At 41.5% G+C, this 27307-nt stretch overlaps 1 protein-coding gene across 1 annotated transcript in view; it reads right to left on the reverse strand.

Annotated features, from left to right (window-relative positions):
• The window catches only part of SEMA5A (semaphorin 5A), a 429431-nt gene that overhangs the window by 33233 nt on the left and 368891 nt on the right, over positions 1-27307 (reverse strand). Inside the window, exons 18-20 of the mRNA XM_024120827.2 lie at positions 6858-7083; positions 5405-5623; positions 1734-1904 (exon numbers count right to left, since the gene is read on the reverse strand). Coding sequence (XP_023976595.1) covers positions 1734-1904; positions 5405-5623; positions 6858-7083 — 616 coding nt within the window. The remainder of the gene's footprint in view (positions 1-1733; positions 1905-5404; positions 5624-6857; positions 7084-27307) is intronic.

Genomic DNA, 27307 nt, shown 5'->3' on the forward strand with positions numbered 1-27307 from the left:
GCAACAAGACCCACTAAGATCCATCAACCTGGAAGTTGGGTCAGCTTATGTACATTAAGGTTTCATATGATGTTTATAGTGGGTCTGTGTATAAATAAGATGGACTCGTATCTTATGACCAGTCCAGTAAATAAAATACAAAGGAGCAAGAATAAAAGAACTCATATACCTTGGATTAGAAATAATGTGCTTAAAATACATTTTCTAAAACTCACATTATTTTAATGCTCTAAATTAACTGTATTAGACACTCCATAAGCTAATGCATGAAGCCTGGCTGTGCGTGACCCTTCCTTGGTGGGGGAGAGATCATCAATGCAGACGCCATTCCTACGGGGTCATGCTCAAATCCTTCTCCAGAAAATTTCTACAGGCCTCAGTGCTCAAGCAAGAGAAGTGACAGTGTGTTAATGAGAAAGTCCTGGTTGTGAAAGGGGTTCAAGCTACTACAAATACTTTCTTTCCAGTTGTGAAAACAACTTTGCAGGGTCAGTACACCAAAGGCAGGCTGTACTCGTGGTAGAATTCACTCTATCCCTTGTTTACTGTCACTGAAGCACATAGGATCCACACACAAGTCGTCAAGGCCGAAAGATGAACTAGCTAAAGTCACTTTACCCCGAAAAGGAAGATTCGCTAAGATGTGTTAAATTCACCCGGACCTACAGATGTGTGAAAAGAGAATTAATACTCATTTTATGTAAGGAGGTGTCAGTACACCAAAGGCAGGCTGTACTCGTGGTAGAATTCACTCTATCCCTTGTTTACTGTCACTGAAGCACATAGGATCCACACACAAGTCGTCAAGGCCGAAAGATGAACTAGCTAAAGTCACTTTACCCCGAAAAGGAAGATTCGCTAAGATGTGTTAAAGTCACCCGGACCTACAGATGTGTGAAAAGAGAATTAATACTCATTTTATGTAAGGAGGTTAAAAAAATGAACTCTCAATATTATTTATGAAATATTAATAAATGTAAAATAATGTTTTTCTATGCAGCTTGGTTTTTTCCTCTTTTTAAATTAAATTTGGCAACCAAACTTGTGTTTTGATCCACTGTAAAGGGTATAATTTTTCCTTAGAAATGTGCAAAGTTCCAGTTTTGGGGATGACTGAGAATCTGGTTTCTAGGCACTTTTCAATATACATGGAACCTTCAAGGAAAGTCTGCAGGAGCTAGTTAAAAACGTGTGTGTGTGTCGTGTGTGTGTGTGTGTGTGTGTGTGTGTTTCAAAGTCGAAGTTAGACTCAGAAGAGACTGTCTCATTTTCATTCCAACTGATCCCTACGTGGCAGAAAACGAAGCTAATTCTTGGATGGGGAGGGCTGCTGCAGGGCGTCCACTGGGCACACGGGCCAGCTGGCCTCGGAGCCCAGAACCCCCACGCCCACGGTCCTGGCGGGATTCCTGTGAAGCTACTTCACAAGGGCTCTCCCGCGTCCCCACCTTGATTCTCAGCAACTAAATGTCAGTTCCCATTACCAGCTTAAATATTTTAAGAATGCATGGTTATCACCGGTTTCTGTAACTAGTTCTGCAACCACAGCGTGGTGAGAATGATTCCATTGCAGAACAATGTATTACGAGGTCACTGCACCGGCAATAGTGCGGCATCGATGTGTTCCCCTCTTTTGGTCTCATCGTGATGTGCTTTCATCATTTCACCATTTGTGTATCAGGAAAAGGGTGAGTCTGCCCTGCTGTCTGCACGGGCCTGGCTGGGTTGCTTACCGGGGCAGGGCTGCGTGTTGCAGAGAGCCTCTTCCGTGTGCAGGCCCAGGCAGATGTCGCCTCCGTAGGCGGGGGCTGGGTTTGCGCACGAGCGGGTCCTCATGTAATGTCCACCTCCACATGTCGCTGAGCACTTTGACCAGGAGGACCAGCAAGACCACACGCCGTCCACTGGGAAGGGACACAAAGTCACACCGCTTCTGAAATCCACATCTGACCCAAGTGATGTGGCTACAGAGAGAGTCTGCACTGGGCGAATGCGCTGTGTGCACCACTGACCGTCACGGGAGGGGATTCAGGATCTCCCACCTGGCCTTTCCCATTCCTCCCTACGCTTCCTCGGTTCCTCCTGTTCTTTCAGGAAATAGTTCTAAGCATGTAAAACGCAAGCACAAGGCTGACCAAGGAGTGCATGTACATCTGTAGTACAAAACCCAGCCTCTGGGAAAGACCACGAACCCGGTTCTGTAGTTGTTCAGGTGAAGCCCCAGCTAGCGCTACCTCCGCCAGCCGCCCAGGACAGAACCAGTGTCTTATCCTCCTTTGGTGTCACTTGCAGTTTACGGAACAAACTGTGGACTCAAAGATTTCATGGACAGAGAGGCAAGGAGTGTTCTTAGCACACCATAGGTGCTTAACTGATGTCACCCACAGAACACACACCTGTCCAAATTCACTTCGATTCAAAAGGTCTCCCCTCCGTGAGATTCTCACTCACTGTTCCTTCTTCCTTGCACTTACTGTTTTCATAATAAAGAAGAAATAAATTATCGTATGGAATTGGAATATGCCTTAGGAACTAAGAACCATCTGCTGTCCTTTGTCAGCCAAGGTCTGGAATCAGTTCTGAATCAAACACCAATCAAGAAAAAGGAGTGATGGAGAAAGACCAAGCTCTTTCTCAATGTTGGGAATAAAGTATGTCGGTGAAAGTACTAGTTAGACCAAACCACAGAAGAAAAAGGATCATTTCAACATGGGCTCAACTTTCAAACCTTACTGAAAGTTTTGATCCACATTAGAATTGGAGATTGAATTTTTCATTGATTAATTTAAGAGGTATTTTTATATTTCTCAGGTCTTTGATTTATTTGCAAACTTAATCATAATGAGAAAACTTGGTTTTAAAGAAAATACACCACCCCTTTGTAACTGTTTCTTGTGGACCCAAGAGGACAAAGGAGGAGTAAATGCATAGGGAGGAAACAGTCCCAAATGAAGTAAAAACAGCCTATAACTGGCTGGCCGCTCAGCATCCAAAGCCCTGAGTTCTTCCAACCCCTCCGTGTTGAGTTGCGTCCTGGCCTGTGTTAGGAATTTTCTAGGAGGCGGGAGAGAGAATTGACATTTGCCCCACTCAACCCCCTGAACTCATGCATTCCCAAGTGGAAAATGAGGAGAGCCACTCTGAATATTTTCACAACCCTCTGTGGAAACTTGGCTTTCGAAAAGAAGATGAGGACACAGCGATTTCAAGATATTAAGGTTACGTGTACATGATACTGCCTTGACCATCAAATCAAAGAAAATACAAACAGCCACTAGATCGTGTTAATGGGATGTCTCGGACATGGGCCTGAGCCTTGCACTCGAAGGCCAGGGCAGCATCCGAGCATCTGGAGGAGTCTGTACACTCAGCCGACGGCAGCACGGACCTGTGTCTGGAGCCTGGGGAGGCGGAGTGGATGGAGGGGTCCTGACTTTCCCGTGTGGCTCTCCCTCCCCCACTTTACAGGATGGATTCTCATCTAATCATGTTGCCCCAGGGGTCCCCTCTCAGCCCTCGGAGAGGAGCCCTCCCACCCTCCAGGCTGGGGCTGTGGGAAAGACATGTCTCTGTGACCTTTCCCAGCCCCTCGGCATCACTTGGCCAGGAAAGCTGGGTAGTTTGGAGCGAAGCATCTCCTGAGGCCGGAGAAACTCAGGCAGAGACAGCCGAGGGGGAGTGGAGCAGCTGGCGGAGCAGGGACATTACTGAGTGACCCAGCTACAAAGCTGGGAACTGTATTTTCAGTTTAATGTACATGTTGATTCATCCGTCATCCATCCATCCATCCATCCATCCATCCATCCATCCATCCATCCATCCATCCATCCACCGAATAGATGCTCACTAAGTACTGACTGCTACAAGCCAGTTCCTTGCTCAAGGAACTCAGAAAGTTGTTTGTACCAACTGAAAAAGATGCTATATTTGCAGCGGTCTGTGCCTTTAAAACCAAAGTACACAGTATTTGGAATGACCCCTCATGCCCTACCCCTGCTTGTCTATATGGCCAACTCCCATCTGTCCCTCAAGACCCAGTCCAGGGGCAGCCTGCTTGGTACAGCTGTCATGATTCCAGCTCCATGGGTCCCCAGCTGATGTAGCCACCGCATCTTGTCATCAACTCAACCGTACTGGGTTGACATTATTCACAGGATGCTTCCTCACTAAACTCTTAAATTCCTTTCTGACCTGGACCAGGTCACTGTGTCTTTCTTTACTCAGTGACTAGCACACAGCGGGTGACCCAAAAATGTTTGCTGAAAAACTGAATGAATAAAGAAAGGAAGATCAAGTAACCAACTGCTTATTTTCTCATCATTCAATAACCATCACTGAGAGCTATTTTGAGGGTGTGCCAGGCTCACGCTGGGAGCTGAGGGCACTGCCGTGAGTGAGATGGTCCTGCCCTCCTTGGGTGGTCACTCTGACAAAGTCAAAAGGCAGGATGCACAGCCAGAGGCCAGCATTCAGGATGGCCGTGAGGCATCGGGTTAAACTAAAGATCCTCTGACTGTGGGAAGGTCAGGGGGAAGCGATCAAGGTGACAGAGCTGCACGCAGAGCCGGGGCAAAAGGAAGGCACAGATGGTTAGAGCATTAAAGGCGACAGAGGAGCCTTCGGGACTGTATTAGCAGACAACGCCCTGAGCGGGGGCGAGGGGGTTCCTTAAGGTCATTTTATTAACCCTGCGCTTGTGTGGGAATCCTGAGGAATGAAAAGCCAGGGATCAGGAGGAAGACCCAGACAACACAGCTCCTGTGGGTCTCCAGGAGAGGATGCTGCGTGTTTAGAGGACTGACCTCAGGAGGATGTAGACCCCTGTCGGCTGAGGGCACCAGGGACAGGCCTGGCAGGGCCCTGCTGGGCCGCCCCTGATAACTGTCACTCTGGTGAGGGCTCTGTGGTATGGAGGGAGGTCAGTTCTGGGGGGCGCTGGGCACATCAGAGTCTGGGAGGGACCAACCTCCAGTTTAAAGACAGGACACCGCTCTCTGGACCATGGCAGCCCAGCCCACTTCTCAAGAGGTGCAGTGCTTGGGGCCACGATCCCTTAGAGGGGCTCCTGAGAATGCTTCAGTTTCTGTTAAAGCAGAAGAGATAGATGAACATAATCCAGCCTAGGTGATATCTGTCTTTACACCAATGCAGTTGGAAGATTATATCTATATCTATCTATATCTATATCTTTATCTACACCTGTATCCGTATCTATATTTATAACTGTTATATATCTACATCGATATCTATGTCTACACTTATATCTACGTCTACATCTATATTTATATCTATCTATCTATCTACCACAAATTATGTCTCAAGCATAAAGCCAGGGAAGATGAGTGAGAAAGTCTTCCAAGGCCCTTGATGTTTCGGTCTTTTCCAGATTACTCGATCCACTCACCTGGGCAGGGCAAGATGTTGCATTCCTGGTATTCCAGGGAGGGGCCCAGGCAAGGCATGCCCCCAAACTTGGGCTCCGGGTTGTTGCAAACACGCTTCCGGTTGCGAATGCCCCTGCTGCAGTCTCGGCTGCACTGTGACCACGAGGTCCAGGCTGACCAGGCCCCGTTGACGGTGTGGGCAGAGTATCTCCCAGCACGCAGGAAATCACCAGAAAGGCCTGCAAGGGAAATGGACAAAAGATGATTCTGTTAGGAACTCTTAGAGTAACCAGAGTCCAAACTAACTTTCATTCTGTAGCACTGTCTGCTTTGCTTCTGCAACTATACTCTCAAATATCAGTGGAACACTTTTTACACACCTCAGAAGCACAAAACTAAATAAAAATAAAATTGCAGTTTGCGTGATAATCTCCTATAACTCAAGCTTCTTTCTCTGCAGTTGCTATTAACAGGGGTGCAACTAAGAACTCAATTTGTCAATGTAGCAAAGTCCTTATACAAGTAATAGGGTTTTTTGGGTAATAGGTCACTTATTGTTCTGAGAAATTTCTTACAAAGAAAATACACCTTTCTCACTTCCACTGGGAATTCTACAACAAATTGTCCTTGTGCAATTCGTGTTCATTTTGATGGAAATGCCTACTGACTTAAAATATGAAAAAAAATTCAGTCATTTTCTCAAAGGTAAGCAGTGTGACACAAGTTTTAACAAAAAACTCTCAAAGTATGCCATGAAGTTCTGGGGAAATGTGAGAGGCAGATGTGTGAACAGTTCTATCCATTGTTAAGTTTCTCGGTTGTCTACTTAAAAATTCTGGCTCAGAAACCTAGGCAGATGCTCTTCAGAGAAAATAGATTAGAAACCTTTTTCTCTGATGAGAGAGTAGTTTGTGGTTAATAAAGAACACACAATTTAGTTTCATTTCATGTGGTCAGAGGCAAACAAGTCCAATTTTGTATTCTCAAGATATCAATACCAAAACGTATGGCTAGTCATTAGAACTTGAAGCCATTAAGACACAAGAAGGATGAAGTATTTTTTAAGCCATGCCCACAATATACTTTTGGAGGAAATATAAGAAGTCTTTTATAAATGTGTATCAAAATTTTTTCTTAGTTTATATCATTTAAAATGAATATTAGTGTTGGTTTTATATGTATCTGAGAATGGAAGGATTAAAAAATATATGTTCAGATAAGAGAATAAAGTTAAAGAAACAATGTCCTTCATTTTCTCTTTTTTTACTTTGATGTCGTAAGAAGTAAGTTCACAGCCTGCTCTGAAATAAGGGAATAAGCGATTGAATTGGAGACAGGGTTGCCAGATTTAGCAAATAAAATACAGGAAGCTCAGTTAAATTTTAGGTTAACTGGGCTCTTCTATGAACTTAGAAATAAGACGGAACACCTGTCCCTGGAAGCGAGTCAGTCCCTACAGAGTCGCTTACTCACCGTCGGTGGAGCAGCTGCTGGTTCCATCACTAGAACAGTACCGCATCTCAATTCTCTGCCTTCCCACTTCCAGCAAGTTTGGATCAGGCAGGCGGGCCTTGCACGTGTACCGAAATCGCTGCTCGTAGTGGCCCCCATTGTCAGAGATGTTGACAGGCGTCCAGGGTGTCCAGGGCGTGGTCTTCTTCAGCTCAGGGCATGGGTTGGTATTACAAGGCTGGTACTCCTGGAGGAGAAAACACATGAAGTATGCTTATCATACTGCAGAAATAGAGCCAGGGGCATCCCTCCTTATGTGAAGGAGAGGGCTCTCTAAAACTTCAGGTGCTGACACCCACCAGCTACTCTGCAAAGTTAAAAGCACATTTTTTGTCAAATTAGGCATTTACGAGAATGTTCAGTGTTCAAGTTAACTGCAAAGCAATCTGCACAGTTTCTGCATCAACCATGAGAATGAGATAATAAATGTAATTGTATGTGAATAAAAATGGTGATTCCCCCCAAATCATCTTCCTTTCACTTGATAAGTGACCCAAAATGCTGAATATTCTGACGTTAACTTTAGCTTTCTTTTTTTTTAAGATTATAGTTAAAATGAGAGAACCAGAATTTGATTTTTGGACCTCATTATGTTCAGTCTGAGATTTATATTTTAAGCTCTGGATCACAGATTCAAAGCATTAGAATGGTAGCTTTCCAGTTGATAACACAATACATGATAACTTTTGGTCTATAAGAAATTTACACAAGATTTCCCTAGTTAATATGTTGATGGCATTTTTCAGTCTCACCTCCCTTCCCCAGGACCAGATACCTCCATTGTAAGCACAGGGGAGAGGACCCTGGCAAGTGGGACATGCCATTTTTGGGCAGCGGAATTTAGGACTATAAATTTAGGTCTCTTAATCTGGCAAGAATTTTAAACATTATGTCTCCAGAAACACGACCAAATCTAAGGGGCACAGGGTTTGACCTTGAACATAGCACTAGATGTTTCATTAGAGGGAAAACCCACAACATATAATACATTCAATTATGGCCATACTTTAAAAATAATATTATTAATGTTAAACATACAAATAAAGGAAGAGTTAAATAGCTTTCTAAGATTTATTATGAAAAAGAGAACTGTTCTATCCTTCCCCCATCTCTTTCAGTTGAATATCTAGATATTTATCCCTTAGGGCTAACAACAAGAATTTTCCTGTATCAGGCATTGTCCATTAACTGTGCACTATGGGAGAAGATTTAGCTCTTTATTCTTTACCCCTCTACCCCTCTCCCTGTGTCTCCAGCCCTGATGCAGCCTTCCCATCTCCTATCATCTTAATGTAGTTATGCTGCACTTTTGGTTAGATCCAAATCCAGTGTTTGCACTTATCGCTAGATGAACGCTATCCACAGGTGACTGGTGCAGAGAGCTGATTGGTTTCTGTTTCGTGTGCAGTTCCCTCCCAGTCCGACTCAAGGACTCACCTGGTTTGTTTCTATGAACTTGTCATGAATTCACTCCCCATCAGGTATTTGGACACAGTAGGAACTGTGATGGCTGGTTTATGCTTTGAAAATAAAAGTCTCAGTAATATTGTATAAATGAATTCTGGTAGGAGAGAAAGTAGCCATGTGTATCCACACCAGAAGCTTTAACTGGGAGCCTGTTAAAATATTTATTTTGTCATGATTCTAATAAGTCTCACTAGTTTTCTTTACGCAGGGCCTATCTTTTAAAATTTTTTTACAAGGGACAATACTCGAGGGTTCTTCATGTTTGTGACTTCATGCGCTTCTAACAGAAAACATGTAGAGTAATCATCACCACCTTCCTGATTTAACACCTCTTGCTTCCCTTCCCTGGCCCACACTGATGCTCTCCATCCCCACACCAACACACACTGGAAGACAGATGATTTCATTTTCCTTTGTTTACAGCATGTTTTATTATGGCATCTTTTGGATGCTGCCTTTTAAGTGAAAAAATAACCCCAATGGATGCCATAAACTCAATCATGTGAAATACTAGACAGAACACATGTGTGCTCTTTTTCACTGGAAGGGAGACCACGTAATAGGAACGCAATCGGCCTTGTCTGGGACCTTCCAGGCCCACTGTGTGGCAACACTGCCAGCCCCAGATTGAAAATGCCATATGCATTCCCTTCATCACTCTGCGTCAGCCTGGCTGGGCAAGTGTCCAGGGGCGGCTGGCTCCTTGCCTAAACGGACTTAAAACATATGCTGTTTATGGACCCCTGCTTTTAGCATTAACAAGTTTGACATTACCTACAAAACAGTAAGATCCCATGTCTCAAAAAACAAACACAGAGGGTCCTTCCAATAATTCTGAGCTTCCTTGCACTAGAAATTTCACCTCTTCTATGGAGATGAAGTTTTATTTTTGAAACAGATGAATAGAAAATATATTTTAAAGCCTGGGTTGGCCTCTGTGTACTGGTAAAATGCTCAGAAGGGTGGGGGGATGGTGGCAGCTGTCACATGTCCCAGAGGTGGGTACACCTCAAGGGTGAAGAAGATCAATTCAGGCCCATTAGACCTAAACCTCTGATAACAAAGTCTGTTCTTATGTTCCATTAGCTCCTCACCAGACAAAATCCAACAGGAGTCTCAGGACCTCTCCTTTCAACTGCCTTTTAAGATTTGATTATGATGCATTCATTTAAAATATCAAATTATGAAATACTGAGAAATGGTATGACTGATCTGTTTTATATTAATGACCAAAATTATAAGGTGGTTCAATTCAGTGGTGAGTAGTTGTATGGATTAACTGAGCCTGTATGCTCCAATTTACTGAGGAACTGCTGCTATAAGTAAAATAGAGAGATGGTGACAATCCAAGCAAACCCAAATTTGAATGGAACTTGAATAGGATTATATTTGATGCTAAAAAGAGAAATTATTTTAAAAGGGATTTCAGGGAGCTAATGATTATACCCGTCACATAGGATTCTTAACCTTCTGGTGGAAAATATTAGATAAGAATGGTTAATAAATCAATCCCACTGCTGCTATATATCCAAAGGAATTAAAATCAGGATCTCAAAGATATACCTACACTTCCATGTTCATTACAGCATTACTCACAATAACCAAGATATGGAAACAACATAAGTGTCTCGTGACGAATTAATGGATAAAGAAGATGTGAGACAGACAGACAGACAGACACACACACACACAGTGGAATATTATTCAGTCACGAGAAAGAAGGAGATCCTGCCATTTACGACAACTTAGTTGGACCTTGAGGGCATTACGCTAAGTGAAATAAGTCAGACAGAGAAAGACAAATTCTGTATGCTCTCACTTATATGTGGAATCTAAAACTGCCCAACTCAGAGAAACACAGAGTAGAGTGGAAGTTACCAGGGGTTGGGGAAAACGGGGAAATGTGGGTCAAAGGGTACAAACTTCTAGTTATAAGATTAGCAAGTTTGGGGATCTAATTTACAGCATGGTGATTATAGCTAATAATACTGTATCATAGACTTGAAAATTTCTAAGAAAGTAGATCTTAAATGTTCTCACCACAGTAAGGAAATGATAATTTTGTGACAGGATGGAGGTGGTAGCTAATGCTATGGTGATAATCATTTTGCAATTTATAAATGTAACAAATCAACACACTGTGCACCTTAAACTTACACCATGTTATGTGTCAATTATATCTCAATAAAGCTGGAAAAAAAGAAAATAAAGACAGCAGCCGATGCAAGGACAAAAAAGAAAATAAAGACAGCAGCCGATGCAAGGACAAAAAAGAAAAAAAAAGGTCAAGAACAACAAAGGAAAAAATAAACATGGTTACTACCCCAGTTTTAAACAGTTCTCCTAATATGCTGCCGATATTTTGTCTGTCCCAGTCAACAGTGATACAACCATCCACTTAAAAGTTTAACCTGGAAAACTGGGAGGCACCTGCCTGTTCTCCCTTACCTCTAGGCCAAGCCCTATAGATATGGCCTCTTAGGCTCCTTCTCTCCCCCTCATCTTAACTGTCTCTTTTCTAATTCAGGTCACCGTCATCTCACTCCTGTTTCACAGCATCAAAGCGTGTATTTCATTGACATTTAATTGTGTATTTATAAGTCTGCCTCCACAAACAGACTGTAAATTTGTCAAGAGCAAGAACTTTGTCCTATTTATTTTATATTACCAGTCCTAAGTACAATACTATAATTTTTTGGTGAATGGATTAGTCAGTTCACAAATAAGCCCATTCTGGTGGAATCTGCATAAATCTGGGGAAAAATTAGATGGTTAAGCAGGGCCCCGTATTGCTGTTTATTTTTCCTTTGAGAAAACTAAAATAACTTATCTTCCATAGGTTGAAAGTAAAATAGATGGTAACAATCCAAGAAAAATTTTGATACCAAGTGTTTAGCACAAAATAAGAAAATTACCCTTAAAGTGTTTGCATCAATAGCTGAATATATGAACTAAATATATTCTCGTATGGAATACGTATGGTTTCCATACGTAGTTATCAAATTCTCTTTCAGTAACTAAGTTGTTACACACTGAAACAGAAAGCCATTCTGCACCAGAGGAACAAGAGAGTAATGCAGCTGTGCTTGCGAAGGGCCAAGGTACTGAAGCATATGTACAGAGGTAGATCTGTGATCCCAGGAGCTTGCAGAAGCAGAGCACAGATTGACAGGAAATCCTGGAAATTAGTTTAGTGGTCCCAGCAAGGAAGAGAAAGAAAAGGGAGACAGCGCATTCAAAATTATAATGCCACGGAATGACTTCTGCTTCCAACCAAGATGGAGTGACAGAAATGGGATGAACTCTTTCACCAAGAATAACTTTAAAATACATAAAACAACAGTTCATAAGACATCGGACATTAGGCAACGAAGGACAGTGATCACCAAGTTTTGGAACCCATGAGGTGAGCTCCACAACTGACCCAGCCTACAAACTTGAGAAGGTTTCCAGGTGATGGTGGAGGAAGAAGAGACCCAGGCACAGACTAGTGACTGGGGAGACAGAACTGGGAGGTAAAGAAAGCCAAAGGGGCCAGGGTTCTCAGCAGGAGAGGGCTGCACAAAGAAGAAACTATAGTAATGCACAGATCCCCTGTTAGGTATTCAGCTGAGTAGAAACCCGTGAATGTATGTGTACGAAGAGACTACACGTTGGTGGGGAAAGACCCACCTGAAAAGATCAGAGGGAACAGTGCATGCCACTCACATAGGGCTGGGAATACTGCTTGCTCCTAAGAGCCAGACTGAAAAACTTCATAATTCTCCTCGCATCAGTTAGGGTACCAGGAAGGGTCTTGTCTCCACCGTGGGGAAAAAATCACCCCAGACTAAACTCTGCTCTGATCTCAACTAACAAAGCTTACAAGCAAAAGCCAAAAAGATCAAACTAGTTTCACATAACTTGATCTTGTCCCAAAGGAGAGCTCTTGCATAATTTGGGGAATACAAAAGTGTCCAGCGTACAAAAAGGAAAGGGTCACGTTGTCTTACGTCTAATCTAAAATTACCAGGTATGCAAAGAAGCTGCTAAAAAAACACAACTTACAATGAGGAGAAAAATCAGTCAATTGAAATTGGCACAGGAAGGCCACAGATGACAGAATTTGTAGTTAAGAATATGTAAAACTGTTATTATAACTGTATTGCATATGTTCAAGGAGCTAGAAGAAAGACAACCTGTTAAGTAGAAACATGGAAGATATAAGGAAGAAATAAAATCAACTATACACAATATTCTATGAGGTTGACTTTAATCTGATATAAAAAACCAGACACAGACATAAGAAGGAAAGAAAACTACATGTGAATATTCCCCATTAACTTAAACACAAAAGTGCTTAACAGGATTTTAATAAGCAAAACTCCAAACTATTTAAAAAGGTTAATAGCTCATAATTATGTAGGGAGTATGTCAAGGGTGCAAGGTTCATTAACATTTAAAATTGGATCAAGGTAATTCACCTTATTAACAGTCTAAAAAGTAAACCCATATGGACTTCTCAATAGATACAGAAAAGTCATTTGATAAGATGCCCAAACCCACTCCTTATAGGAACTCTCAATCAACTAGGAAGGAAATAAATTTCCTAAATCTGACAAAGGACATTTATTAAAAACATACAAGCAACATCTTAAAGGTTAAAGCCTGCATGTTTTTTTTAAAAGCTGAAGAATATAAGATCAATATAAAATATTAAGTCTGTTTTCTGTGTACTAGCAACGAGGAATCATAAATGAAAAGAATGCCATTTACAATGCTATCAAAAATATGAAATACTCAGGAATAAGTCTCATAAAATATGTGCATGGCTTGTACACTGAACAGAAACTTAATCTTCTAAATGATCTATAGAATCAATGCAATCTTAGTCACAATTCCAGAAGGCCTCTTAAAAAAATAAAATTTGACAAGCTAATTCTAAAATTCACATAGAAATACAAAGTATCTATCAATAGAATAGCAAAAGCATTTTGCAGAGGACATTGTTGGAGGACTTACACAACCTGACTTCAAGATTCTTTATAAAGGCACAATAATCAAAATGCTGTGGCATTAAGATTGAAAGATTGAGCAAAGAAGTGGAATGAAAAGCCCAGAAATAGACCCACATGCATATGGCTTATTGATTTTTCAAAAAAGGTACAAAGGGAATTTAGTGGTAAAAGCAGTCTCTTCATCAAAGGGTGCTGGAACAATTTAATATCCATATGTGAAAACCTGAACTTTGATCAATAACTTGCTCTACCCGTGATAATAAACTCAAATGGATCATAGACCAATATCTAACAGCATAAAATGTATAGAATAAAGCCTAGGAGAATATTTCTGTGACCTTAGGTTAAGCAAAGATTTCCCAGATACAAGGCCAAAAGCATCAGTCATAAGAGAGGTAAAAATAAGTTGTGTTAATCAAAATCAGAAACCTCTACTTTTGAGAGACACTCACTGTTAAGAGAATGAAAAACTAGTCACACATGGGAGAGAATATTTGCAAATCAGTTATCTGATAAAAGGCTCATACCCATTATACATTTAAAAACTTAAAACGCAACAATAACAAAAAAACAGTATAAGCATTGTCAAGTGTTATGGAGAGACATTTCACCAAAGAAGATATACAGATGGCAAAAAAGCATATGTAAAGGTACTCAATATCGTTTTTTGTTTTTTTAAGAATAAAAGTAAATTAACACAGATACAGGGAACAAATGTTGTGGACACCAAGGGGGGAAAGTGGGGCGGGGGGGTGGTGGTGGGAAGAATTGGGAGATTGGGATTGACATGTAGACACTAATATGTATAAAATGGATAACTAATAAGAACATGCTGTATAAAAAAATAAATAAAATAAAATTCAAAAAAAAAAAAGAGTAAAAGTAAATTAAAACCACAAGAAACCACCGCACACTTATTAGAATGGCTAACATGAAACAGAACAAAAGAAACCTCGAACCTGACAATGTCAAATGCTGGTGAGCTCGCAGAGCAACAGGAACTCTCATATCCTGCTAGTAGGAATGTAAAATGACACAATTGCTTTGAGAACTATTTGACACTTTGCTAAAAGCTTAAACATACACTTACCATATGACCTAGACATTTCCCTGCGAGATATTTACCCAAGAGCAAAGAAAGGATATGTCCCTACAAATACTTGTACATGAATGCTCACAACAGCTTTATTTGCAATAGCCAAAAACTGGAAACAATGCATATATCCATCAGCAGGTAAATATCTAAGCAAATCATATCCCAATAAGAGACTACACAATAATAAAAAGAAATGAACTGTTGTTATACTCAACATAGAAGAATTTGTAAAGAATTGTGCTGCGTGAAAGGAGCTCCCAAAAAAGGAATGGCAATGTATAATTCCATTCACATAAAATCATGAAAAGTGAAAACTTTGTAGAATCAAAAAGCTGAGTGGTTGCCTGAGACTAGGGAGGGCAGGGAGGTATATGAGGGAGGGGTTATGAAAGGAAACAAGGAAACTTTTGAATTGACGAACATATTCATTCTCTTGTGTTGATGGTTGCATGGATGTACTTATTTGTTAAAATTGATCAAATGTTAAACATGTGCAGTATATGGTATACCAATCATACCCAATAAAATATTAAAAACTACGTGGTCACTGAAAAACAGTTCTCTTTCTAAAAATTGGTGGTTATTTTGCTAATTTAGAAGAGATATTCAAAACAGTTGTGTTTGCACGTACTTGCACACAAGCTAAGATCACAGTTATTTTATGGCGTTCATGTTGGAATATTTGAGACCGAATGTAACTACTAAGTATTTGTAGATAAATGTTTCATAAATACAAAATGTGCGTGATCAAGCCAATTTTACCTGTCATCCCACATGCCACACTGTATGATAGAAAATGTTATTTTCTATCATACAATCAGCCAGTGTAGCAACTGCCTGTTTAGCCTACATATACATGTGCATCAACTGCGTTCTTTTATAATCGTATTCCTCTTACAATCAGTTTCTTTAGCTGCAGTGCATTTTCATGCTGATACAGGTCTTTGAACATGAAGGAGTTAAAATTATCTTCCATGAGGTTTGGAGATGTTTGTGAGTCACAGGACGGCTTGCTGGAAGGAGCACTCGGCCCCAAGACCACCTTCTAACTTACTGTATAATCCTTGGCAAATCTTTTGAACATGTCTTAATCCGTTCAGGCTGCTATAACGAAATAGCACAGACTGGGTGGTTTATAAACAACAGGAATTTATTTCCCACCATTTTGGAGGCTAGAAGTCCAAGATCAGGGTGTCAGCATGGTTGGGTGAGGGTCCTCTTCCGGGTCACAGACGTCTCTTTGTATCCTCACATGATGAAAGGGGCTAGCTAACTCTCTGGGGCCTCTTTTATAAGGACACCTATCTCACTCATGGCGGCTCCACTCTCATGATCTAATCACCTCCCAAAGGCTCCACCTCCTAATACCATCACGTTAGGCATTAGGTTTTCAACACGTGGATTTTGGGGGGACACAAGCATTCAGCCTATAGCAGAAGACATTGCAACAAACGCCAAACGAAGGGTTGCACAAGATGCTCTCAAAGTAACAAACACATTTTGGAATCCACAATCTTGCTTTTAATTTAGTCGTCCAACCCAAAATAAATATTCAGTGCACGCACTTGAATCTGGTTCATAGGAGGTCAAACGATTTGATATCCAAAGGCTACATGACGAACAGTCTACGCTAGCTACTTTGAAGAGGGGATGCTGATTTAGAGATTTTAAAGAATATTCTTGTTTTATTTCCATTACTATTATTAGTCATTAAAGGCCCAATGAAATAAAATAGAAATACTCTTTAAAATGTGAAAGCAATATTGGAACAAAAAGAGTGAGTATTTTTAAGTAGAAAATCCCACTGATAGAAAATCTATTGCAGTAACTGCTCGCATTTCAGCAGACCTCCTCCGGGTAGCCACAGTCCTCTCTTTGGCCACGTTCATAAATCTTTACTGTATCACTTGTTTGCCTACGGGTCTCCAAATGCTGCAAGCTTTTTGAGGGTAAAGCCTGGGGCTGATGCAGCTTCCTTCCTCATTTGGGTGACTGGCAGCACTTCTCGCCCAAGGGGGGAGAGGATAGAGAGGAACATCTCAAGGGCTTTCAAATGGCTGCATTTATCAACACTTTCAACAAGCAGTCAACCTGCATTCTTCTAGGTGCAGAAAAAGCAGCAAAATATTCCTCTGCTTTCATATTTAAAAAAGATGTGTGTGCCGGTGTGTGTTAGATTATATGCGCTTGTATATCTATGAAAATGGAGCTGGCTTTCCTCCTTACACATACTTTTAGGCATTCCTTTTTATAACACTGTAGAAATCCCAAGAGAATAAGAAAATCAGTGCTGTCGCTGGTGATCTGCTTTATTACAGAGGCTGTGATTTGTGGGCACTCTATAAACTTACATCTCAAATGAGAAGATCCATTTATGTGGTTTATTCTCTCACCATCATGCCCTTAAATTCTTAGTCCCTGAGAGCGAACGTCAAGAATTCAGATATCTTTTTTTCTGGCAAATACCTTGCAACAAGAGGAGAAACTACTTTTAGTTGGGAGTGAAAGCCTACCATTGGGAAGAATGTTTCCTTCTCAAACTGACCATTGAAATGGGTGACCTTGAGCAAAAAAGTCCACCCTTTATTTCCATTCCTCCATTTTTAAAGAAAAAAAAATGCTTAACTGTAATACACTTGCTTCAGAATATTTGGACCTATTTTAAGAGTTCTTACGAGGAATTTCGGAAGAACAAGAGTAAATAACACAAACCAAACCGACGCTGTGTTATTTAAGATTGAGGCTTTGAAAGGACAACTCATGGGGCATCATTGCTTTTACACTAATACATGGGGGCAGTTGCCCTGGATTCTTTTAAGTACAAAAAAACAGTAGTCACTTGCTTTCTTACTAGAAAATGATCGTGTGTGTGTGTGGGGTGGGGGGGTGGTGTGTGTCTCACCACCTCACAGTACATATACAACTGTAGAAAAACATGGCTTAAGAAAAGAAAGAAAAAATACTCCCTATCATCATAGGATTTGGATGTTACGGTTATAGTCACATTTGTGTGGGCTAAAGTGGCTTAATTTCTTGGCAAGAAGATGCAAAATCATATTAGAATAATGGAGTGGTTGTGGAAAATTCAGTCATGAAGACACAGGCTAAAACCATACTCATGGTTTGGGCAAACCCTAATTTAAAAAATTAAATGTATTAAAAGCTGTTACTTAGCAGCCTAGGCAACCATTGGTATTTTACCAACACCTGGTTATTAGTCTGTGGTTTGATAAGTAAACATGTATTTTATATATAAATTAATTTCTAAAATAATTTGTTTTGAGCTTTTGAGAAATGTATTAAAAAGAAATGTGAGTCAGATGGTGTTGATAAATATATACAACTTGTTTTTACCTGACCACTGACTGCAAAATAATTAAATACCGTTTTCCTCTTTTAGATAATTTGGATGCTTTAATTTTTTCTTTATTCTGCATGTGTAGCTAAAGGAACGTAGGCCAAAACAGAATTGTAATGTCTTTTTCTATTTGCTCACTCAACTGGCAAAATTCCCAAAGACATCAGTTTTCTTCTGCCTTTCATCCGGCATGGAGGGTTGAGTAGTCCTACTTGGGGCCTTGGGAGTCATTAGTCACCTCCACCCTGATTCCTTGATTACGGCACAGGTATGATCTTAAGGGTGCTCTGACAGTAAGTACCCACTTGCAGACTCTGGTAGGAAGAATTCTCACACGCCCCCAAGAGCCCCACCACCTGGGTATCACATCTTATGTAATCCCTTTCCTGTGAGTGTGGGTGGGTTCTGTGAAAATGATGGCGTAGCGAGCTTCCTCCTAATCTAAGACCTCCTTGTAGTGGACAAAAGACAGATTCTCCTGCTGGCTTTGAAAATGTTGGCTGCCACATTGTGAGGGGACCACATGGCTAGGACCTGAGGGCAGCCAATAGGAACTGATGACATCCTCCTACCTACAGCCAGAAGAAAACGAGGACCTGAGTTCCCAAACTTTAGGCCACTGTGTTTGAGTGAAATAATGTTGAGTAAATGTCTGTTGTTTAAGGGCATGAACAGAATTTAAGATGGTGCTCTGTTTCTTCCATGGAAGAGCTTTTCCTAAAGTGTATCTTCATGGCGCGCTCATGGCGCCACAGAGACAAAAGCATCTGTTGTCAGGAGGGACTGAGAAGCCCCGGGTTCAACAGAGTTAAACGGGTTTCATCAAACCAGGAGTGCTCAGAGCTGATCTTGGAGCCCTTTTTTTAGAGCTTCTCAGGGAACCAGAGTGGAATAGACGGCACCTTAGCAAATGCTGTCAGAGAGGATGCTACCGGGAATCAAACAAGTTCTCAAAAGGTGAGAGCAGTTTTCTCATCGGAGGACTGATTCTACAGTCAACTTCATTGATTCAAAACTGAAAACAGGGGTGTATTCCCAGAGTTTTGAAGTTGTATGGAAGTCATCCCTCTTCCACCAAACCTAACCAGGATTTAAAAGATTGAGGATGCAGTCCTACGTTCATAAAATCCTTAGCCCACTTGACTCCATCTTCTAATCAGGAAAGCCATCTAGAATATCCCTCTCCTTCAAGTCTGTTGGTGGGCGGCTTTCCAGAAAGCGTATGATGTATAGGGAGCTGGCACTTCATTTGTCTTGCTCCTCCAATGACTTCCAGTCTGAGTTTATTTATAAGTGGGCTAATCATTTCTTATTGTGAAACTCTTTGCTCATGTCCAAGTTCATTGCCTTATGTGATAACCAGGGGAGGCCACCAGGTCTTAACCTGAACCTAGGGCCTCAGCTTTCTCATCTGAAAAATGGGCACATAAAGAAACATCATTGGGACTTCCCTGGTGGCTCAGTGGTTAGGAACCCGCCTGCCAATGCAGGGGATACGGGCTCGAGTCCTGGTCCGAGAAGATCCCACATGCCAAGGAGCAACTAAGCCTGTGCGCCACAACTACTGAGCCTGTGCTCTAGAGCCTGCGAGCCACAACTACTGAGCTCACATACCACAACCACTGAAGCCCATGCGCCTAGAGCCCGTGCTCCGCGACAAGAGAAGCCACTGCAACGAGAAGCCCGCGCATCGCAACAAAGAGTAGCTCCTGCTCGCCGCAATTAGAGAAAGCCTGCGCGCAGCAACAAAGACCCAACGCGGCCAAAAATAAATAAATAAATAAATAAATAAATAAATAAATAAATAAATAAAATAAAATAAAAAGAAACACATCATAATTATCGGGGAGTGTTAACAAGATAAGGTGTTCACGGTGATTAGCAGGGATCCTGGCATATGGGGCATCTTTGGTCTGCACAGAAGCCTGGAAATGAAGATGGGATGCAGAATGTGAAAATATTAAGGGTTCTGCAAAGTTGGTCATTAGCAATCTTGAGAAATCATCCTCTGTCCAAGAAAATGCGGATGGTCACAACAACCCCTAATGATCCCAGCCAGGTGACACACAAGGGAATGGATTTACCTAAGTGGCAAAAAAGGTTTAAACTTAACTTGCATCCAGGTTTCCATGTACATCATTTCACTCCCTTAGTAATGTGATCATCCAGTAGAAAATTATCTTCGAAATTTGTTCTTAACTGAGTTTACATGAAGCTGACTTTTTATCAGCTCACATTCCTTAAATAATTAGTTAAGATTTCATGTCCTAAAAGATAGTAGTAGGAACATTTATTTAATCTAAAATTCCTACACCATGAATGGTGCATTTGGAACATTCCCTGCTAAGGTCAAAGTTCTTCTGTCATTTCCTTTCACCAGGATGGAAATGTTCAGAACTCTTGGGTATTCTTTTGGCCCTCTAAGGTGGGATCCCATCATTTAATGGATCTGGGAAATGAAAAATACGTATGTTTTATCAACATCTTTGCTTAGAATTTAAAGCACAAGGAACCCTTTTTTTGCTCTTCTTTTGGCCAATTTACCTTGGGAAATTATGTTCCTCAAATAAAGTTGTATAAATGACTTTCTTCTTATAATTCAGATTAACTAGGTTTCTATTACCTCATGAATCTTTCCTGCCAGAAATTATGGGTAATGTCCTAAAGTATCTAAATTTAAACAATTATATTTTTGAAATTAAAAGTCAAAGTAATATTGTACAAATGACGTTTTCAATGAACAACACAGTCATGAAAATAGAAGTATCATGTTATCCATTCGCTCATCCATTAATCCTTATTCCAGTAATCACTGTTGGAGCATCTATACCTCGTGCAAGATGCTAAGTTACATCCTCAGGGGATCTTAGATGTTAGTGGTGAAAATGAACAGGGGAAGTTCAAGGTAGACACGTGAAAGTGCCATTAAGTCCCACACCAACTATGTGTTATGGGAATTAAGATGCAGGGGGGACTTGATCTTAAATCACATGAGGACACAGTAATTGACACTGTGGCCCATGCCATGGGCCACTCGGCCTGGGGTTCTGTGTCTGACAGACCGACCAGTTTTATACCAAGGGGTGTATTACTCCCCAGCCACAGAATCAGAGGTTGGACGCACCCAACAGCTTAGCTGCCTTGAGCAACCCATTCTGGCTAAATTATCCATGCCTTCATAGTACAATGTCACTGCTAATACAAAACAAATGAAAACCCCAGTGCAATCTTACCCACTTTAAGAAAAGTTTCAAGTTTTGACTACAGAAAATAAAAAACCAAGAGGTTAAAATATAAGTTGTCAAAAGAGTTGGGTATGTGTCCGTATTTTTTCTTTCTTTCTTTTTTTTTTTTTTTTTTTTTTTTGCGGTCCGCGGGCCTCTCACTGCTGTGGCCTCTCCCGTCGCGGAGCGCAGGCTCCGGACGCGCAGGCTCAGCGGCCACGGCTCACGGGCCCAGCCGCTCTGCGGCACGTGGGATCCTCCCGGACCGGGGCGCGAACCCGCGTCCCCTGCATCGGCAGGCGGACTCTCAACCACTGCACCACCAAGGAAGCCCTGTATTTTTTCTTAATAAAGTTAAAATTCTTTGTGCCCCAATTTTACAAATGTTCAGAATGTATGCACAGGGTCCCAGCAGCAGGCCTGATGAAAAGAGGAAAGTGCGACAGTAACCTGCTCAGGACTGTGGTCACAACTGATGGCCGAGGGTCATTCCAAGGCCTGGGTGGTGTCTCCAGATCATCATTACTCTACTGGCTTTCCTCTCAAAGCTGGGAGCTACATTCACAAGAGACCACCAATCTCCCAGCAAAGGAGACTCGTTTCAACCTGAGGATAAAGGCGTTGCTCTTTCTTGGTAGAGTCACAATCTCACTGCGGTAATATAAATATATAACGACTTTCCTAATATCGTTTTCAAATAGACTATCACAAAAGTGAATGATGTTTCTCAAATAAACTATCACAAGAATGAATATTCTGTCTAAATGAAGTAACAACATCATAACACAATCATCTGTCTAAGACCGCTCTTGATGGATTTATTTCTAAGACTTATAAACTTCTCTCCCAGAACTTAATTTAACGGTTTAATGATGTCTTGGGGTTATAATTAAATTTATTTATTACTGACAATACTATTAATGCATTCGGTTTGTTGCTGTTGCTGTTTTCCAGAGCCTAGACACATTTCTCACATTTGCTTGAATTTTTTTTCCCGTAACCTGAGTTTTCGGCCACAGCTCTGCTGTCTTACGCCCCCGCTTCTCGTGGTCCTCTTTCTCCCTCCATCTGTGTGATATTCTGGACAATGGATCTTTAAGCTGATTGGAGCACATAGCAAAGAGAACAGCCAGAACTTGTGAGGACTTGGAGTCTGTGCCACAAGGCTGGACAGAAAAACCTTTGTACACACCTGCTTCCTAAACCTGGCCTGACCCTGGCTGCCAGCATCGATGTGGCTGCTTCCCCGTCGATGAGGACTGCGGTCGAATTAGGATCTTCAAGACGTTAAGTTCAAACTTACAAGTTAAACAATTCTGGCCTTTAATATACTTAACATGTGGCCAGGATGCTAAACAGTTTACCTAGAAGTTTGCTATAAAAAATAATTGTCCAAATCAACTTTTAAAGACTGATCTACATTATGGATTTTCATCTACTTAAATATAAGTTGAACATCTATAAATTCCTAATATACAATATGGTGATTAAATTATTAAGTGGGTAAAATTCCATCAAATCCATATATTTGTCAAAGATATTTATTTATCCTGACGTAAGTTGTACATTCCTTAGATTTTAGCCATACAAAACTTTCCCCCAATTGTCACTATATAAACACACTCTTGTATGTGTGTGTGTGCATGTGTGTGTATATATATATATATATATATATGAAAATAGAAAAACTTATAATGGAGGTCACTTATGTGGAAGTTCCTATACGAAGATTATCTAAACCAATAAATGTGGCTACAGGTCTCGTGTTCTAGAATGTTACTTCTTTAATAAAGCAGGGATATTTCTTGTTTCTTATTTAAAGTTATCTTTCAGGACTATAGAAAATGTCCCAGTTAAAATATTTAGGATTCTGTACTGTGAAAGACTTTAAAATTCATTTTTTCTCTTCTAGGAAATGTTGTAAAATTCAAGCAAGACTACTGACTGCTTTCTGCTTCAAATTATATTCATTTAGGCAAAAAAAAAAAAATCACAAGGTGGCTGGATAAAAATTCCTGTCCTTCCAAAATACGACTGAAGTATCTCTAAATTGCTTAATTTTCCTACAAATATAAGTATACTGAATAAGAAAAAAAAGCGGTACGTTAGGGTGACTACAGACATCTAAGTTTTCTCTTACGTTGTGACAGAAAAAAGTTTCGTCTTCTTCTTTTCCATCATTCCTCAGTGTTAGAGGTTATTTGGCTTTATTATACCATGAAAGGTCCTAACCCATATTCAGACAGAACATTACAGTCAGGGGAGTGAGCTGTGCGGTTTTTGCAAAAACAAGAGTTTATATGGGCAGGCAGGAAAGACACCAGCAGCTAGAAGCCTAAATATGTATTAATATATAGAATATGCAGTTATATATGAAATATATATATAATTTCACAAAATTATAGGCAAGGTAGTATACTAGGAGGCTCTACCGTAAGACAGTCTGAATGGTGGAGGCGGCAGCCTCGACAAACGCTGGCTAATTAGTGTTAACTGCATTTCCGTGACTCCATGTTACCAGCAGGATAAAGCCCAAATTGCTCAGCCTTCCAGACTCAGAAAATTAGATCCATTGCACTGGCTCAACCCCTCCCATCCTGTGGCCTGTGTCTGAGCCACGTGGCACTGTCTTAAAGACCCACAAATACATACTGTGGCTTCAGGCCTCTCTGCCTTTGCTGCTACTGCCTTTACTGTAACATATGATTCTCCTATATTTACCTGAAAACACCACTCCCTCCTTCACGTGACCATTGTGCCCTGGAAAGTGACAGAGGAAGGATGCAGCATCAGAAGGAACTGCCTGCACAGGGGTGTCTCCAGTGATTTGGGAAGACACCTGCTACCTAGCTCTCGTGTTCTGTTTTTAGCTCAGCGCTGGACACTTGCCGCTTGTCACACGGCAGAAGACCTCCCGGCCCTTCCTCCATCAAATATGGCACGAATGGGGTCCATGCATCTGGAAACCAGCCTCAGCTCCTGTATTTTTGATAACTTGTCCTCAACGGTCCGCAAAATCTTTAAAAACACGGAATAATCTTTCAATCATAAACAATACACGAACAGACAAAGATGAAGCGGCCATGGTTCACGTGGGGTTGGGGCCGGGAGCTCGTCCAGCTGAGCACCAGCCCTGCCCCCAATGCCACCTACAAGGGCTCAACGTGGTGCCCGTTGCCAAATACACAGTAACGTCTGGCCTACAGCTAACGACCGGCCATTAACTAGTAGCCCTTGATCTTTGAGACACAGGTAAGTGAGCTGGCAGGAATCCTTGGGATAAATCATTCCCATCCTTGACCTGACAACTCTTATTTCTTTGCCTTGTTGTATTGAATTGGCCAGGATCTCCAGAATAATATTAACATGAGCAGTGCTGCCAGGAATCCATGGCTTTTCTTTGACTTGAATTGAAAAGCTTCTAACCTTTCACCATTAGGTGTGATGGTGTTTGCTGTATCGTTTTAATAGGTATCCTTTGTAAGGTTAAAAAAGCTCCCATCTATGCTTTTTGTTTTTTGACTTTTTAAAAAACTGTTACGAATGAGTGTTGAATTTTATCAAACATTTGTTCTGCATCTATGGGAACGCCTCTGACATTCTTTCTCCTTAATCTTATTAATATAAAATATATTATTTATAAGATTCTCCATTTGATCATTATAAATGTCATACTATGAATATGAACATATAAGTGCAATGTAAATCGCGAACCCGGTTCCCCTGCATCGGCAGGCGGACGCGCAACCGCTGCGCCACCAGGGAAGCCCAATGAGTGTTGAATTTTATCAAACATTTGTTCTGCATCTATGGGAACGCCTCTGACATTCTTTCTCCTTAATCTTATTAATATAAAATATATTATTTATAAGATTCTCCATTTGATCATTATAAATGTCATACTATGAATATGAACATATAAGTGCAATGTAAATATTTATATATGTAAAATTTATATTTATACGTAAAGTCTGATGAATTAAGGTTGTACAAGTTTGCACAATATGTACACTGCACAAAGAAGATCCCGGCAAGGGGCACGTGAGGGCTGAAAGTCAGCCTGCATCTTTCCCTAAGCCGTGAGTCTCGGCAGAGGGCTGTCTGTCCTCAGAGGAAGGAGCATAAGAACATGCTGGCTGCCTGCCAAGGCCTGAGCCTATGCCGTTGTGACCCTCAGAAAGGGCAATATGTACTACTTCACACAAAGGCACCTGACAGGTTAGCAGGGCTTCTGGGGCTCATCCATTTCTAGCCCTCGAGGTCAACGTCATTTACCAAGCAACTCAACCACTGGATATCTTATCTTGGGAGAACTTGCTACAGGATTCTCTCACTTTTAAACAAATTGTCCCTTTCTGTCTGCTGCTGCGAATCCCTGCAACCATTTCTATGAGCTGGCACCACTAGCTCTGATTTTTAATGCCTTTCCCCTACTCAAAGAGGGGGCCACGAGAAAAGGGACACAAATGTTTAAGTGAGGGAGAGAGATACAAATACAACTTAAGATGATGAAGACCTGACTCTTCTTGCAAATATGATGATTGTTTGGGGACCTCTGGAGAGAATGCTTGATCTCTGCTCCTGCTTTAAATTTGTGACAGTTCTCCCTTCATTTGAATTTTGCCAGGGCCTTTCACACAATTCATTGAGCAGCTAGTTTGTGCCAGCTACCGAGAAGGTGCTGAGGATGCAGGGCTGAGCCACAGAGACAGGGCGTCTGCAGCTGGTGGCTTGGAATCTCAGTGTTCTCTGCGAAGTATCCCCAACCCCCTGGGGAATCTCCCCTCTCTAGTGGAGAGGACCACTGAAAAAGCATCACCCAGCTTTCTCGAAATTCAGGCTCACCAATGATTTCACCCTGGTCCAGTTACAAGGACATGATTGCCAACTTAAAACTGTGCCAAGCAAAGTTCTGTCTTCCACTGAGACATAAATAGAATGTCTGCAAAGTGCCAGATTGTAAACCTTTTTTGTTTTCTTTTGGCCGCGCTTCACAGCATGCGGGATCTTAGTTCCCTGACCAGGGATCGAACCCGTGCTGCCTGCAGTGGAAGCGCGGAGTCTTAACCACTGGACCGCCAGGGAATTCCCAGACCTGACTTTTATAACACTAGTCCCTTATCTTTTTTAACTTGAGTACATATGCTGAAAGTTAATTAAGATGCCTTTCAAACAAATGAGGCAAAACCCGATAAATGTGTAGTAAACTCATAGCCACACCTACTCAGAGGCCTCCCCTACACAAATATTAGTCTAAAAGCAACAAAAGGGAAATTGTAAGTTCTGCTAAAGAACAAGCAACAATGAGTACTGGGGAAAAAGTTACAATTTCTCTTGATTATTTATATTTTTTTGCCAAGATCCCAGTAAAAGATAGAAGTGAAGAGTCAGAATTTTTAAAATTGACAGTTTGTATCAGGATGGAATTGGATTTCCTTTGGCCAGATTCCTTTCATTATGCTGTGACTCCTGGGTCACATCTAAGAATAATATGATCTATTATTGAGCACCAAGGATGACAAACAAGACAGAGAGAGCGGGAGAGGCCCTGACAAGGTCATTTAAGATATATGCACCCAAGGAAAAGGCTGCCAAATCCTCACGAAGGCACACACGTGGCATGATACCTCCTTAACAGCCCCAGGAATTGGGGTTTACAAAATATAAAATCAACCCCAATGGACCAGAAGTATTCACATTTCCAGTTTACTGGCTGTGCAGGCTAAAGGACCCGTTTTGCTTCAATGAGATCCGCAGCGCATGGAAAACATAACAAACGCACTGGAGGTGCTTAGGCAGATCTCTGTTCCTCAGGGTAAACAGTGGGAGCTCCTCAGTGGATACATGGGGGGTTCCAGAGGCAAGGCACCCCAACGTGCACCCTCGGGGAAATGCCAGGGCCTCAGCCAATTCTAGTGCCAACCCCTCCTGTTGGAGCAAACTAATGGGGACACCATTTGTATTTGAAGTCCCATTGAGCGCTCGTCTTCCTAACTCTCAGTAACGCCTAAAACACCCAACTGACTTCTCCTAAAATAGCGAGGTGGGGCTTGTCCAGGGAAACCCATCCCGTGTACAGAGGGCTTAAAATTGCAAGCTTGACTCCTTGCATCCTCTGGACACCTGTAGCTTATCTTCAATATGGCACCGTCTACCAGGAGTTGATGTCATGGGGTTGTTAGTATTTCTCATCCCAGGCTGAGAGCTCCTTGAGGTCAAGAATAGCAGCTTACCCAGATTCATATTCCACCCAGCCTACATCCCAGGCC

This window comes from Physeter macrocephalus, chromosome 8 (genome assembly GCF_002837175.3).
Source record: "Physeter macrocephalus isolate SW-GA chromosome 8, ASM283717v5, whole genome shotgun sequence".
In the NCBI taxonomy this organism is placed as follows: domain Eukaryota; kingdom Metazoa; phylum Chordata; class Mammalia; order Artiodactyla; family Physeteridae; genus Physeter; species Physeter macrocephalus.